This window comes from Mastigoproctus giganteus, chromosome 10, assembly GCF_048544385.1.
Source record: "Mastigoproctus giganteus isolate SK-2022 chromosome 10, ASM4854438v1, whole genome shotgun sequence".
Taxonomy (NCBI): domain Eukaryota; kingdom Metazoa; phylum Arthropoda; class Arachnida; order Uropygi; family Thelyphonidae; genus Mastigoproctus; species Mastigoproctus giganteus.
In genome coordinates this window covers 194,951,177-194,968,088 of record NC_143584.1, presented here as the reverse complement: position 1 = coordinate 194,968,088, position 16,912 = coordinate 194,951,177, and the positions used below count along the sequence as shown (strand labels likewise).

Here is a 16,912-nt window from a genome sequence, read left to right as displayed (position 1 = left end):
ATTTTAGTTCTTCAGATAATGAGTACTGAGCTCATTTCTAAAGAGCGATTCTGCTGTTTTCAAACTATGACATCTTTTGATGTTAGTTAGGATTATAAAGAAAGACTGTCTCACATAATTATATAATAATATTCAAACATACATTTACAAAATGTACTTTTGGAAACTTTATAATAACCAAGTGAAATCACTACTAATAAACATAGGCAGACACTCAATAGTAAAACAACTCATTTTATTCTTTATATTTTATACATTTTTTTTTTTTTTTTTTTTTTAATTTCTAGTTCTTAAAAGATTTTTAAATTACCAAGTATTGGATGCAAAATAAATTTACTGCAAAATATATATCTAGTAGATGTTCAATGATAATTGAAAAAATGAGTTATATTATTTCAGGAAGGAAAAATAAACAATTGTAATATCACAAGAACACTTCCTACAGTTACTTGTAAAACATATGAACAGCACAAAGATAAAACATCCTCAGTGGCCATACCTACAGGGAAACAAGGAATGATATTGTGTTATTGTTAACAGATTTATTTGATATGAAAACAGATTTATTTGTATTGCTATTAATAATCAAGGCCATGTAACTTTTTTTTCCCTGCTATTAAATATTATCAATGGATGCAAACATTTATCTTCCACAACTGGGCTATGACAAATTCTGAACCCCAAAAAATCATTAAAATATTATCTAAACAGCATTTACAAGACAGTTAAGACATATATATGCAGAATAATTCATAACATGTGAGCCATACTTTCAGAACAATTTAGAACCTGAAATAATGAAAAAAGTTCATAAAAATGTGTCTGATTCTGAACAGTTACAGAGGAATGGCTGCCTGAATTTTAAAAAACGACTATGGAAATTTAATGGAAAAAATAACAAAAACAAAGAATAAGCAAACATACACTTATTGAAAATAAACATTTTACTACTATGTGTCTGCTTATTCAAATTTGTTTATAACATTTTTTTTAAAATTCAAACAGCCATAGCTCCATAACTGTTCAGAATCAAACACGTTTATAAACTGTTTCTGTTGTTTTCAGGTCCCGAATAGATCTTGAAAATATGGCCACATTATGAAAGACTCAGTACATGTGCAGTATGCACATATAAAATTTTCATGTGTGGATTCCCACAGTATCTATGTATATCAGGTGGTACCATCACAAGTATAAACTCATCACCAGCAGATGCAGCCTATTTTAGAAGTAAAGGAGTGATGGGATGATAACGGCCCTTTGAATAAAAGTACAGTAATCATATAAATTTTCATACAAATAAAAGTAATCATATAAATGTAAAATGAAATAACATATAGAATCAAATCAGATCTCATTTTAAGTTTGGTATATAATATATATGAGGCGTGACTATTAAATAATGAGACTGTTGCAATAAAATAAATATAATGAAATATTTTGTACCTTACAAGTTATCTCTTCAAAGTAATTTGCCTTGGGCTTGTATACACTGTTCCATATGTTTCTCCCAAGTACAGTAAAATTTCTAGAAGGCACCTTCTGAAAGTGTTTTAAAACTATTCATTTTTCCTGAATGTCTTCAATGGAAAATGGATTCCCTTAAACAGTCCACATTTTCATCAGTTTTCATGCATTACAGGATGGCTAGGTTGTCCACTGTCTTTCACATTCTCTCGTCCTTCTAAAAATCTCTTACATCATCCAAACATGCAAGCTCTTGACAGTTTCTTCCCCAGAAAATTGACATAACTCCTAACTTTCAGTTGTTTTCTTGAGTTTTTTTTTTAAATTTGAGGTTGATTCATTGCCTGATTCTGTCTGTCATTTTTCCAGCAAACTGCAAAAACACAAGGTAATTAAAACCTGTCTAACTGCAAAGTGAATGAGCATGTTAGAACATGACTTGGCAGACAACTAGTGGAAAGTGCAAAGCAACTGCTGTCTTTGTTTCACATGTGGTGCTCTGTGGGTAGTAGCTACACATGCAGTCTCATTACACTACTGTATTCATCCCCTCTTTTTCTCTAGTTCACCAATAACTCAATTCTTAAATAGACTGGCAAGTAGGGTGCATGTTCACACACAGGGATTTTTTTTTTGTCCAATATGAATGATAGTACGTTGTGTTCATTCTCATGGCAATAGGTCTATACATAATAAATAAATTTTCTGTTTATACTCTGGGACAACCAAACGGTCAGAGGAGTTTGCACAAGAAACAGCACCGTATTCAGCAATCACGGGCTTGAACCCCAGTCACTCAAGGCACATGCACTTATGTAACCACGTGCCTGACCACTCAGCTATGGCACCCTCTGTAGTTTTGAAGGTTATTTCAATGTGCTTTTATATACAAATTATCTAGATATCTTCAAGTAGGTCCATCCTTGTTGTAGTAGTAGAGGCATGTGATATAAGATAGCATCATCCAAAACAAAAAAAAAAACACTTCACACACTCATTCCCTCTAAATGTTTGTCTGGTTTCTCGAATTTATTTAAGCTACCAACTTCCACAATGAACATATGGAAGTTTGTTCCAGAATCAACTAACCACTGGCTAAAGGCAAATCTCCACACATTTATTCTATAACTGTCTTTCCTCAATTGAATTTATGCCCCCTCGGGTTCATAACCTGAGCAAGACGAAAAATCCCATCAGAATTGAGCCTACGCCATTCAAAACTTTATACACCTCAATCAGATCACCTCGCATGTGTTTAGTCTCTAGATGTCACAATTTGCAGAATTTAAGCCTTTCTTGGTAAAACCACCCATTTCGTTCTTGGGGAATGAAGGGGTGGTCTTACCATTAATCTGGTTGCCCTTCTCTGTACTCATTCTAGCAACTCTACATCTTTCCTAAAATGAGGCCACCAGACCTGTGTACAGTACTCAAGGCATGGCCCGACCACTACCTTATAGAAAGGGATAATCACCTTTTCCCTACTAGCTAAATTCCTATATATCATTGAATACCCCATGACCTGCTCTGTCAGCCTGTCTGAACTACTCAGAAAATTTCATATCTGACTGCACAAATACCAGGTATTTTTCATTTTCTACCATCTTAAGTGTTGTACAACACAGTTGGTACGTTTCCCTAGGGTTCTTTCTACCCATATACAGTACTTTCCATTTGCCAATGTTAAACTTTAGTTGCCAATGCTTAGCCCATCTGCCCAACTTTTCTAGATCCTGTTGTAGTAGCACACTGCCATTACTGTCATTAACAACCCTGCCAACCTTTATATCATCTGCAAACTCAGACAGCATTAAGTAAATATTGATGAAGGTATAGCCTGATATACCTTCATCAATATCATTGATAACAAAACAGCAGTGGGCCCAACACCAAACCATAGGTACTCCACTAATAACATTAGTTCACTAAGAGCAGTGTCCATTGATTACCACTCTCTGTCTTCTCCCACCCAACCACTCTCTTATCCATTGTAGCAACTTGCCCTTAATACCATACTGCTCAAATTTGTACAGCAGTCTTCCATGTGCAACAGTGTCAAAAGCCATCCTGAAATCCAAGCATATGATATCAAAATTATTTTTTTGCATCCAGTTCCTTTGTAACTACATCATAGTATCCAATCAAATTTGTCAGACCAGACTTTCCCTTAATGAACCCATGCTGTCTGAATTATTATTGCAGTCCTGTCTAGATGATTCTACAATGCACCTTTAACCAGTGATTCCATTATTCTCTCCAGAACAGAAATTAAATACTGGTCTGTAATTACTCATGTCACCCTTAGATCCCCCTTAATGAACTGAGGATACATTTGCACATTTCCAGTCTGTCGGAACTTCCTCTGAATCCAAGGATGCTCTCATAACTATGGCTAAGAGTTTGCTTACTTCCTTTGCCACCTCCTTTAATATAACTGGATAGATACCATTCATCCCAGGTGCCTTTCTTATATTTAACTTCAAAAATTTCTCCTCCTCTTTCTCTCAGTTATTACAAAATCATCAAGCACTCGGTTACAGTTTGATAAACTGTCTGGCTTTCTCCTCCCATAATAACTCCTCATGTGAATGTAGATGCAAAATACTCGTTCAGATTGTCAGCTATCCGAGCAGGATCATCAACATCAAATGGAACAATCTGATTCATTCCCTTACTTCTAGAGTTTATATAACTAAAGAAGTCCTTGCTGCTTTTCTTAGCATCCTTTGCCAAAGATTTCTCATAATCTGCCTTCGCTAGCCTAACATCCTTTGTGACTTGATTACAGAATAGCTTATATCTACCACAGGTTTCTGTGTTGCCTGATAATTTATATGCATCCCATGCATTTTTCTCCTCTGCCACGAGTCTCATTAGTTCATCTGACATCCATTTAGGCCTAAAACTTGAACAGTATTTCTGAATTGGTATGAAAAGCCTAGTAGCGTCCACAATTAATTTCTTGAATGCTTCTCATTTAGAATTTGCTGTTGGTAACGTCATCAGTTGGTCCCTCTGTTTAAAATTTAAAAACTGCCCGAGACTGCTGTAGTCACCTTTACGAAAGCAAAACCCTTCTCTTTACCCCATGATGGTAGTTGCATCTTTAAGTTATTTATTTGGTTTTTTTTAGGAGCATTAGCAACTAAGACCATATTTCGCTGGACATATGCGGTGGTCATTCCCTGACCTTTCTGCATCCTCCGTATTTGGTGGACACGGGCTCGAACTCCAGTCTAATCAAGAAGCGTGTGCTACACACTGCTGCTCTTACCCACCTGGCTACGGAGGCACCACATCTTTAAGTAAATACCACATCAGTACACTGTGATCACCCCCCACCTACTGGTTCCTTTATCTGCAAATTCTTAATGCACGAATCAAGAATATTACTCTTTCTGGTTGTGTCTCTTAATGTGCTGCTGTAGAAAACAATCACCCAATAAATCCACAAAAATCTTGCTAGTGTGCAGGTGCCACAAGTTCCAGTCAATATCTGGGAAGTTAAAATCCCCCATTATCAGTCAATCGGATTTACTGGCCCACTATTTCTCTGTACAGTTGTTCACTGTACTCATCAGTCATTAGGCCTATAACACATGCCTACTCTCATTTTTTTCTTTCCCTGCACTTATGTCATGCCAAACTGACTCAACATTGCACAATCTATGTAAACTAGATGCACTTCCTTAGATTTTGTGTTTCTTAACTAACAGCATAACCTGTCACACCAAACTGACTCAACATTGCACTGACCATCTATGTCAACTAGATGCACTTCCTTAGATTTTATGTTTCTTAACTAGCAGCATAACCCCTCCTCCTTCCCTATCCTGTCTATCTTTTCTGTACACATTGTACTCCCCACATTCCAATTCTGCACTGCTTATATCTGTGTGACACCACATCTCTGGAGGCGCCTCCGTAGCCAGGTGGGAAGGAGCAGCAGTGCATAGCACACGCTTCTTGATTAGACCGGGGTTCGAGCCCGTCGCCACCAAATACGGAGGATGCGGAAAGGTCAGGGATTGACCACCGCATATCCCAGAGCAATATGGCCTTAGTTGCTAATGCTCCTAAAAACCAAATAACTAACTAACTAACCACATCTCTGGTATCCCAACAATATCTAACTTGATCAGCACTTCAAATTCATCAAATTTATTTACTATACTCCTAGCACTGGTGTACATGCAAGTACACATGAATGTACACCAATGTTTTAACTAACTGAAGATACAGTTTATATAAGGCAGTAGTAAGCAAACAGATATGAAAATTTGAAGGGGAGCTTATACTGTTTAGAGTTGGTTGCCCTATTTGAAAAGCTGAAATTGAATGAATTTATTTTTTCATGATTTTTTACTTTTTTTAAAAGATATTGTTTGATTTGTAATAAAGATCAAACTCCACAGTGGATACTCATGTCAAAATTAGCACAAATTAATGTTTAAAAGCATTTATGTTCCAAATTCCACAAAGAAAGTTGGCTGCTTATCATGCATGAAAAAACCACCAAAGAAAATAATTATTAAAAAAAAAAAAAAAAATGAACTGCACACCTTAATATGAAAACAGCATATATGCAATAACTCAAGTTAAAACTAGAATAGAATATTTAGCTAAGGTATAAATATACAAAATTATTAAAATTAAGAAATGATTCCCACATCCGTTCACTAAATCCAATGTAAACTGCTTTATTCTGTACATTTAGTACCAACGTAAAGCAGAAAATAAGATGGTTAATGTTATATTAAAGTGCATAATTTCTCTTTTGTCCTCAACATTTACTCCACTGAAATGCAAGTCTTTCAAAGATTTAATACAAATCATTAAAAAAATATATATAGTTTTTTAATTTTTCATGTTTTATTTAATGAATAATTAATTTAAATATGGGGCGATTTTAGAAATTACAGTCAAAACACAATGAACAACTAATTTAACTCTATTCAATGCCTGTGTTTCATTCTTACAAGAATAATTTCACTGGCACGACTGAGCAAATGTTGATATCAGAAGATCTGAAACAGTAATCCAAGAAAAGAAATCTTGCACATCATCCTATTTTGAATTCTTGTAATGCCAAACAACAAGAGGTTGAGAACAGAAATGAAAAAAAGACAGAAAGACTCCACTAGAGAAGATTTTTTTTTTTTTTTTTTTTTTTGATTTGGTAGTTGTTGGCGCATCGGCTTCTGTGGCCATATTGCACCTCCCAAGGTTTTTGCTGTACTTTGATCCAAGCCCGAGGCGGGAATCGAACCCGCGACCTTTGGGTTGCCGGGCAGGTACTTTACCCACTCGGCTAGCCCGGTCGGCTCACTAGAGAAGAGACCATCACCAAGTTGTGATCTGAGGTGCCTAGAAGACTACTTACCTTGCCAGTGTACTTAGAAGAGTTGTTTGTGAGAAAAAGATCAAGTGTACTGACTGTGGTTAGAATTGTCTAGTATTCCGGTAAAATCTCTCTACCACATTCTGCCAAATTCATCTGTTGCCTCTATCATTCTCCCAACTCCACTAATTACTTGGAAGTCAAAGAGTTCCAAGTGATTAGTGGAGTTGAGAGAATGATGGAGGCAACAGATGAATTTGGCAAAATGTGGTAGAGAGATTATAAGCCAAAGAAGATCAAAAAGAGGAAATTCCTTGTTACTAAGTCTCTGACAGGAAATATTAGAGAAGACATATGAACAATTACCACCTTTGAAGCAAAAGGAATCATACGGTAAATAATTCAGACAACTGAAATGCACAGTAGTTGAATTAACTGATAAATGGGATTTTGTCAGAAAAAGAACATGGGATTTGGCAGACTGTAAGTGGAAATGGACATCACTGAGATTAGAACTGAGACCACAATATATTTGTGAAATGAATGAGGAAGCAATTGGGAGGTTTAGATCTTTTCACAGATAAGTTTCTTCTATCAGTTTGACAATTCTTATGTATTCAGTAGTAGGAAAAGGTGGAGAGGACATGCTATAAGAGGTAATGAAATTTTTTGGATATGGCATACACATGGCAAGAATATACCCAACTCCTTGACATAACATGGCCTCGACAATGCCTCCTGCATATGCACTACTCAGATTCCCCCAGTTGCTATCTAGCAGAGTAGAGGCAGCGAGATTATACACTAGTACATCGGTTCCCAAACTACTGAGATCTATGGACCTTTCAAAAAAACAAAAAAAAAAAAAAAAAAATTGCAGACCCCTATATATGTGTATGAACACTGGGTTTTCTGAAAAGAAAATTCAGTTTTATGTTAAAACAACTCAACTTTATTCTTATTTTTACATATATATATATATAACAGCAACTTTATTTATCATCAATTTGCTATACACAGAATGAATAATTTGATCAGTTACAGAAGGTTCATTTCGGAGACCCCCTGGAACTGGTCTATGGATCCCAGGGGGTCCACAGACCCCACTTTGGGAAACTGCTGCACTAGCTGATCCAGAAGCCTCCTAGAGAGTTACCAATAAGTTCTATTTGGTTGCTGGCCTGCAAACACCATTTTAGAGCTGTACCCTCATAATGTAAGCAAAAATGGATCTATTCATGATGTTCATCATGACCTGAAAAGACATCAATCATACTGCATGATGGAAGAGATGGGGAGTTGCTGGAGTTTTGCTCTGGAGACTAAACATGGGTTCCACCACTTCAAGCCTCCAATAAGCAAAGTAGCGGTAATGCACCGATTGATGAGTCATCTACCACCTAGTATTGCCTGGTAACACAGAGGGGGCATTCCTCCATGTAGTGTGGGCACCACACCTGAACCCCTGCTTACGTTGGTTCACACCTGGGTGGTTATGTCCAGTATACTGGGTGCCATATTTCAGACTTGCACATGAGCGTTATACCCAGGGTTTCTAACAGTCCCAACATTGTGAAGGTGCAAGCAGAGGATCTGACTGTCACAGAACAACCAGACTTCACAGAAATTAGGTCCACTTGACAGAGTGTCACCCAATAATCAGTTCCATTAGCATTTTAGAGTCTCAGGTAGCAAGTGCAAAAGAGAACAGTAAGGTTAATTAAAGCCTCATCTCTAATAAATTCTTTCCACTCTCTGTCTCATCAACATTTGTTTCTGCTACGTACCTTTTCTACAGATACTTCCAAGGGCATTGTTCTTCTGAATTGGCTTCTATAATTCCCACTCTCTCCTCCAAAGCAATTCAAACACATGCTACAACCAGTCAACATCTTTTTACTGTCCAACTTCAAACTCACAGCAGAACCAACTTTTCTTTTTCCTTATTTATTCATTCAACTTCCGTTTTCTGGAACAACCTTCCTTCATGTGTATTTCCTGAAAATTATAATTTACAGAAATTCAAGTCTAATGTCAACAAGTATCTTCTTTCATATTCTCAACCTTCAGCCCATGTATGGCACTAAGTACCACAGGTTCTAATCCCTCTCGTGTTTGGGGCTTTCACATATATAAAACTAACAATATTTGTTAGAAATCTATCACCAGTAAAACTGTTGCTCAATAAGGAGTTTACATTTGTGAATAATTAGGTAAGATTTTACAAGGCCAGCAGCATAAATGATTACATTCATTGATTATGACTCGACAATTGCCAGATAGAAATGTTCAACTTTTTTTCATGTACTATTCACAGAAATTCACCATTCCCAGGAAAAAAAAGTGTTATGTGCCACCATTCCAAATCAATTAAAATACTTTTTTTAATCTTATTATGCAAGTAACATAAGTTCTAATATATGTTACTAAGTAATCTGTCTTTTTTTTTTTAATTCCACTAAATTCAAATCACTGCCTTCTAAAAGCTAAGCATTTAAAAGATTTAAGTTATAACATAAGTGCTACCATTCATCACTACCACATAGAAACATGTGGTAGTGATGAATTTCCCCACAAAAAAAAATTGAGGGGAAAACTTATTTTTATTTATGATCTGATATGTCAATTTTTAATAATGAATATATATTTAAACATTTACCCCTATTAAACATTCAGTAACTCAAAAAAATAAATAAAATCATATTTAACTTAGACTAATAGGATGTGCCAAAACCATTAGAATGGGCACAGCCTTTACTTCACCAATCAGTTTTTTTGGGGGGAAAAAAAAGGCAATAAATAGTTTAAAATGGAAACCTTTAGAAATTTATTCTTCATTCTGGCAGCATATTGTTCAAAAGATCAAAGTCATTAGAAATAACATAATAATAATAATAAAAAACTATTTCCAGGTTTTTGCTAATGTGTTAAAATTGTTAATGACAAATTATTTTATTCAAATATACAAAATTTAATGAAATGTATATGAAATATTTTTTATAGTAAAATAAGCTCGAAAATCCTCCTCATCTCGCTCAACAAAACTTTCATAAGGTTCAGCAAGTTGAAGGTACATTCATGTAAATTTCCTGGTAATCAGGTTCCTCAAAACAATATAAGAATGCTATACCAGACTGAACAGTTATCAATTAAATTCTAAGATGTTTCGCATTCAAATAATGCCAGCTTTCCATAAGCCACTTTAAACAAGTAATAACTAAGTGAAAAGTGAAACCTGCAGAGACAGACACCCAAGAATCCCACGATCAGGCATCTTAAAGCTAGCAAGGAAACTGGTGGTAACCATGGCAACCAGGATAGCACCTCATTAAAAGTTTCAGGAAGTGAAGCCATAACAGGAACACTTTCAGTAAAGGCATTCCAGCAAAGAGGAAGTGCATCAACCCAAGTGAAATACATGTCATTCCGGATGCCAGACAGCGATACAGCTATTTTTCTCTCACTAAAAAACCACTTAAGATAGTATACAATAAAAACAGAATTTGAACTGAACTGAAAAGATATAGAAATTCATTATATTGCTGAAAAAAAAAAAAAAAAAAAGGCTTCTTTGAGCAACATGAAATTCGCATTATTCAGGGAATATTTAATCTAATAACTACGCTTACGTATAAATATATCATTTATTGTCTGCATTTTGTCATCTTAAGCATAAAGGAAATTTTTATGCCTAAAACTGGGATGTTCCCAACTCCTTCCACTGAATTTTCTAAAGTAAAATAAGTAATAATTGCAAAGTGGCTTCTAATACGAGGAAAACCATGTGCACACCAAACAAGTGTTCATTTATCATTTTTTTTTAATTTTGATTTACAATTTACTATATTTTTATTAAAGACTGTACACCTAGATACATCACCATCCATTATACACCAAAAGGTGTACAAGTCACCATGGTAGCACAAATAAATCCTTCACATCAGCCTTCCATTTGCTATTTTCTTCCATGCTATCTTATTTGCTATTAGAGTTTTAGCCTAACCAGAGTAAGTCTAGTGCTTGCTGGACACAATTCATCCATCTTCCTATTAGACTGCCTCAATGTCTATTACCATTCATTTTTGCTTCTAATAGCTGCTTAGCTTACCTCTGATTAGAGGATTTTTTCCTACAGATTATCTTGTTTATAATATAGTCCTGCCATTGCTTCATCTGTTAGTTCCATTTATTTTTATTAAAAAAGTTTCTAGGTAGTTTAAGATATGGCAATTAATTGATTTCTATATTACTTTAGAAAGAGTAGAAGTAATGGAAATGGGAAGATAATTGGATGGGAGGGATTTGTTATGCTTTTTAGGAACTGGCTGGATATGAGCAAATTTCTAAGCAGAAGGAAAAACATCTTTGGAATAAGAAAGTATAAGAGAATGTTCAGGAGCACAGGTTTTGAGAACAAGTAGAGAAATATCATCAGGCAATAGTGCTTTCTGAGCATCAAGATTAGTCAAAATCCTTCTGACACCCTTTTGACGGAAGACTACAGGAGGCACTGAATGGAGTGTGTTGGGAGGTGCTTTACCAAGATCATTAATACATAGGTTGGAAGAAAAATAGATGCTAGCAGGTCAGCTTTATCCTTGGCTGAAGTGACAATAGAACCATATGGTTTTGACAGAGGTGGGAGCAGAGATGGGCAAAAGTTGTGGTCAATAGCTTTGGCAAGAGACCAGAATGCTCGGCTACAATTATGGCAAGAAGTAAGTTTTCTGCTTTTAGCACGTTCAAAATCTAGTTTGGACTGATTAATAACTGCTTTACAATTGTTGCGGGCTTTGGTGTAGGCAGAAAATGAAACTGAAGAATTGGAAACAAGCCAATTACTATATGCAACATTCTTCTCTCGAACAGTCTTAGCACATTTATTAGAAAACCAAGGTTTAGATAAGGATGAGATTTTAAAGTGGACTGTGGAATAAAGGATTCAATTCCCACACGAATAATTTCCCTGACACAATCTGAGAAAGGTTGTTTATTAGAAAAAGATTAAGCATGTTGGCTGTATGGTTAGGATCGTCTGGTATTCTGGTAGGTAAATGAACAATCTGTGCAAGGTCATTAGTAATTGCAAAAGCCTCAGCATCTCAACCAGCTGGGTCTGTGAACATTAAAATCACCAAGGAAAATTACCTCAATGTTAGGAAAGTTGGACTGGAGAAAGTCAAAGAGCTCCAAGTGATTAGTGGAGTTGGGAGAATGGTAGAGACAACAGATGAATTTGACAGAATGAGGTAGAGAGATTTTAAGCCAGAGAAGATCGAAAAGAGGAGATTCCAAATTACCAAGTCTCTGACACGGAATATCGGAACGGACATAAGCACAAGTACCACCTTTGAAGCAAAAGGAATTATACAGCGAATAATTTGGGCAACTGAGATGAGCAGTGGTTAAATCAACTGATAACTGAGATTCTATCAGAAAAAGCACATGGGGTTTGGCAGACTGTAAGTGGAAATGGACATCATTGAGATTAGAAGTGAGACCACATATATTTGTGAAATGAATTAGGAAGTGTTTGGGAAGTTTAGATCTTTTCACAGATAAGCTTGCTGTATTAGTTTGACAATTCATAATGTATTCAAAAGTAAGAAAAATTGGGGGGGGGGGAACATGCTGTATGAAGTAATGAAATTTTTGGATATGGCATACACACTACTCACACTCCCTCCAGTCACTTAACAGGATTCCAGAAATTTAGTTTAATTTTAAAAAATAATAATAAAATGTAATGTCATTTACACAAAGTTTTAAAATGTTTTTAAAATACACATACAGCAGTCTGACCAGTGCTTATTGCATATAGCTGACTCAATTCCCTTCTGTTTCATCATAAAAAACACATCACACAACTTGTTTCCTAAAGTGCTTCAGTGCTAAATATTGTTGCACACTAGTGATTTTTAAGCATTTTATTTATTCAGACTTAAAAATCAAGTAAAGGAAAGATCAGTACCCAACTGATGGCTATCGTAAAGAAACATTAGAAGTGAAGTAATACTAAGTTACAAAGTTTAATGCATATATACTTTATATAAGCTCTTATACAATACTGTGCCACTTCTTATTTTACTCTAGTTCACATGGTCTTATTCTGTACTTTTGTAAAATTGTGTGTTCACACATCAGTGCATATTACATTAGTTGAAAGCTTCAAAATAACTCATGGAAGGAAATCCTACTGCTTCCATTTGTGATCAGTTAACTACAGCCCAAAATGAAGATGCTCTTAGAAATTCCCCTGGCCCATGACACGGCTCTAGCCCCCCAAACATGTGGTAAGTAGCAAACCCACTATACTGCCATGGAGATTTCTAGGAACATATGCACAATAAGTCCAAGGATCAGATGTATTGCAATGCAGTTGCAGTAATTGAAAGACATCCTTTCTGTGTTAATAATCAATGAACAGTTTACCTATTACTTGATTACACTGCGAATAAATACTCCCTCATGAACTGTTTGTTTGTTTGTGAATTTTAGCACATCAACAACATAGGCCATGGTGTGCCATATATATTACGTCTGTAAAATGTGTGTTCTGTGGCTGATTTACTGTTTGATGGACAAAAAAAAAAAATCTTGGTTTCCAAGAGAGAAAACCATGCTACCCTTGCCCAAGACCAGCCAACTCAGCAACACTGTGAAAAAAGGCACATAAAAAATTCTCACGTCATCAATACGATTCAAACTGGGTTCTTTTTAACCTGGCGTGGGGATGATGGAAATTCTATTAACTGTGCTACTTGCAAGAGGTCCCCTTCATGTATTGAAGGGGACCTCTTGCAAGTAGTATAGTGTATTCTAATACTGGTACACATAGAATATATGTGTAAATTTATTAGTAATCAAATACAGAAAGAATTAGATCAAATCAGCTCCATTCTAACATTTCATTCACATGTACCTATTAAAAGCTCCAGACATCAGATGAATGCCCATTACCTAATGTCATGACATTCGTGCAGGAGATATTTTTTGAGATTGGGCTGCCAGAAGTATATTAAATTCTAACAGGGAACTAAATGATTTTGTCATAAGTGAGAAGAGAGTGAAAGAAAAATTGTTGAATCTAACTGTAAAAAAGGCACCTGGGGTGGGTCATATCTATCCAGTTATATTAATGGAGGCAGCAAACTTTCAGTTATGATTATAAGAGCATCCTTGGATCCAAGGGAGTTCTCTATGGACCAGACCAGAGATGTACAAATGTATCCCCAATTCATAAAGTGGCATAAAGGGTGATACAAGTAATTACAGACCTGTTAAGCTTGACTTCTGTTCCAGGGAAAACAACTGAGTCACCAATTAAAGAAGTAATGCATTTACATTGCAGTTACAGCATGAATTTGTTAAGGGGCAGTCTTGTCTGACCAATCTGATTGGATATGGCACAGTGACAAAGGATATGGATGCAAAAAATAATTTTGACATCGTATACTTAGATTTCAGAAAAGATTCTGATACTGTTGCACATAAGACTGCTATACAAATTGGAACAGCATGGCATTAAGGGCAAGTTGCTACTATGGATAAGGGGATGGTTGAGTGGAAGAAGACAGAGTGGTTAACAACAGAGCGAATCACCATCATCAATATCATACATAAAAATTATAACAAGAACCACAGCCCATTTAACCACTCTTGTCTTCACCAGTTAAATATCCCTTTATCCATCATCACAGCAACTTGTCTGCAGTCCCACATTTCTCCAATTTATGCACACAGTATTCATGTAGGACTGTGTCAACAATTCTAAGAACTAAGTATGAGGGCAAGTTCAAAAATGATTTGTATTCACCAGAAGTAACTGTGATGGAAAGATATAAATTTTTTTTTTTGTTTGTTTGCTACCTTAATCTGTATAGCAACCATACAAATTTTGGTTTTGATCTGACAATTCATCGCCCCCCTTCTTTGCAGTGCTGAATGAAGTGAAGTGCTACAATGAATAAAGATGAATACAGATCAGCGATTCAGTTCCTCTTTCTGCATGGGAAAACACCCAAAACAATCCACGAAGAAATGGTCACTGTTTAGGGAGAAGACTGCCCCAATTAAAGTGCTGTTGCATATTGGTATAAACAATTCAAATGTGGAAGAACCTCAATGCATGATGAAGAAATCCAGGGTGCCCAGCAACTACTGTAACAGAAGAGAGTGTTGCAAAAATTGGTGCATTAATCCTTGACTTACCAGAAGAAGGAAAGGGCACAATGTGCACATGAAACATCTATGTACAAGGAGGTTTTTCATGGCTAGTCACCATGGATGAAACTTGGATCCACCACTGCAATCTCAAAATTAAACAAATATCAAAACAATTGAAGCATGCAGAATCACCACCACCCAAAAAGGCAAAGGTGCAGCCAAGTTGGAGGTTGGATGCACCTTTGCCAAGGTGATGCTGTCAGTTTTTGGGATTCGCATGGTGTAATACCAACACAGTATCTTAGAAGGGCGGCACTGTGACAGAAAAAAATATTGTTCCAACCTCCTCATAAATATACATGCCGCTATAAATGAAAAAAAAAAAAAAAAAAAAGTGGTAAAGCTTCCAAAAGTTGCATGCCTGCTCTGCAATAATGCTCCTGTGCATTCCTCACATGATGCAGCGAGGTGTGCCCATGAATGTGGGTTTGAAATGTTGCTGCATCCTGCTTATTACCCTTGGATTTCTTCCTGTTTCATGGCCTGAAGCCCTCTCTTTGCGGAAAACACTCTGCTGCTGCTGATGAGGTGATTTCTGCTGCCAAGTTGTGGTTTGAAGGACAGTGAGAGGAATTCTACAAAACTGACCTGCAGAAGTGTCATTTTGTCTGGTGACTATGTTAAAAAAGTGTAACACCATGTTTGTTACAACATTCTATCACAACTACCTCTGGGTGAATACAAATCTTTCTTGAACCTCCCAATATATTATACCTAAGTTATTCCTTGTGACCAATTCCTTTTTAACTACATCACAATACCATACCAGATAGACCAAATAAGATATCTCTGCTCAACAAAATAAAATTGTGGCTTTCTTACAATATTGGGACTATTAAGGTGACCCTGCACTGCATCCTTAATCACAGATTCTGTAAATTTTCAATAATTTTTTGATAGCGAAACTTTCATTTGAGAGAGAGAGAGAGAGAGAAGGGAAAAAAGTGTCTGTGCACCAGTAAAACAGCTGTTTCATTCAAGACTTCTAATTTCCTCTCAGAGATGTACTCAGGAAAAGTTGCAATTTTTCAATGTCCACATTTTTTGATGTATTGGAAATGGTCAGTTTGGTGTCATTACACACATAAGATATGAGAATTTTGAAATTTACTATAATTTCAGCCAGTGTTATTTCAAGTGTGCTCCAAAGCAACTGTGATTTCACCTTAAAAATTTTTCAACGGATTATTCCTATAGACCCTGTCCTTCAAAGTCCACAAAAGAAATAATCAGAGATTACCCTGCCAAAGAAATGCTCCTTCAGGAAATGAACAACATTCAACACGTGGTCCTGCCCAACCTTTTTGGAAAACAGGTTTCTTCCATGCCTTGAAGAGATGAAACAAAATGAAATGGCCGTGAAGGAGTTTTAACTAGTGTTCCACATTAACTGCGTCATTTAGTCAGACTAGCCTGACAATTCCAGCTGATGACGTTTTGCACCACACCATGCCCTTTTCAGGATATAAAGGAATCTATGTCTGCAAGGGTGTCTCACTGCTCCATACATGCATATTCTGTTTATTAACCTAAGCCACTAAGGTGGAAGTGTGGTCTACTGTTATTGTTATTTGGTTTTTAGGAGCATTAGCAACTAAGGCCATATTGCTCCAGGGATATGCGGTGGTCATTCCCTGACCTTTCCGCATCCTCGTATTTGGTGGTCATGGGCTTGAACCCCGGTCTAATCAAGAAGCGTGTGCTTCGCACTGCTGCTCCTGCTCACCTGGCTACGGAAGCGCAGTGTGTGTTCTACACAACCACATGTAGTGTATAGCTGTCGCACTGTTTTTCCAAATATGAAATGAATCAAAAAACAGGTGAACTACCTTTCTTTATCGACATTTATCAGGGATTTCTGCATCTGCATTTCGTAAG

The 16,912-nt window shown here is 36.3% G+C and overlaps 1 protein-coding gene across 1 annotated transcript in view; it reads right to left on the bottom strand.

Annotated features, from left to right (window-relative positions):
- Positions 1-218: 218 nt before the first annotated feature.
- Roc1a (Regulator of cullins 1a) overlaps positions 219-16,912 on the bottom strand; it is a 74,440-nt gene continuing 57,746 nt past the window's right edge. The window contains exon 6 of the mRNA XM_090382581.1: positions 219-499. Within this exon, the coding sequence (XP_090238707.1) occupies positions 487-499 (13 nt within the window). The 3' untranslated portion in view covers positions 219-486. The remainder of the gene's footprint in view (positions 500-16,912) is intronic.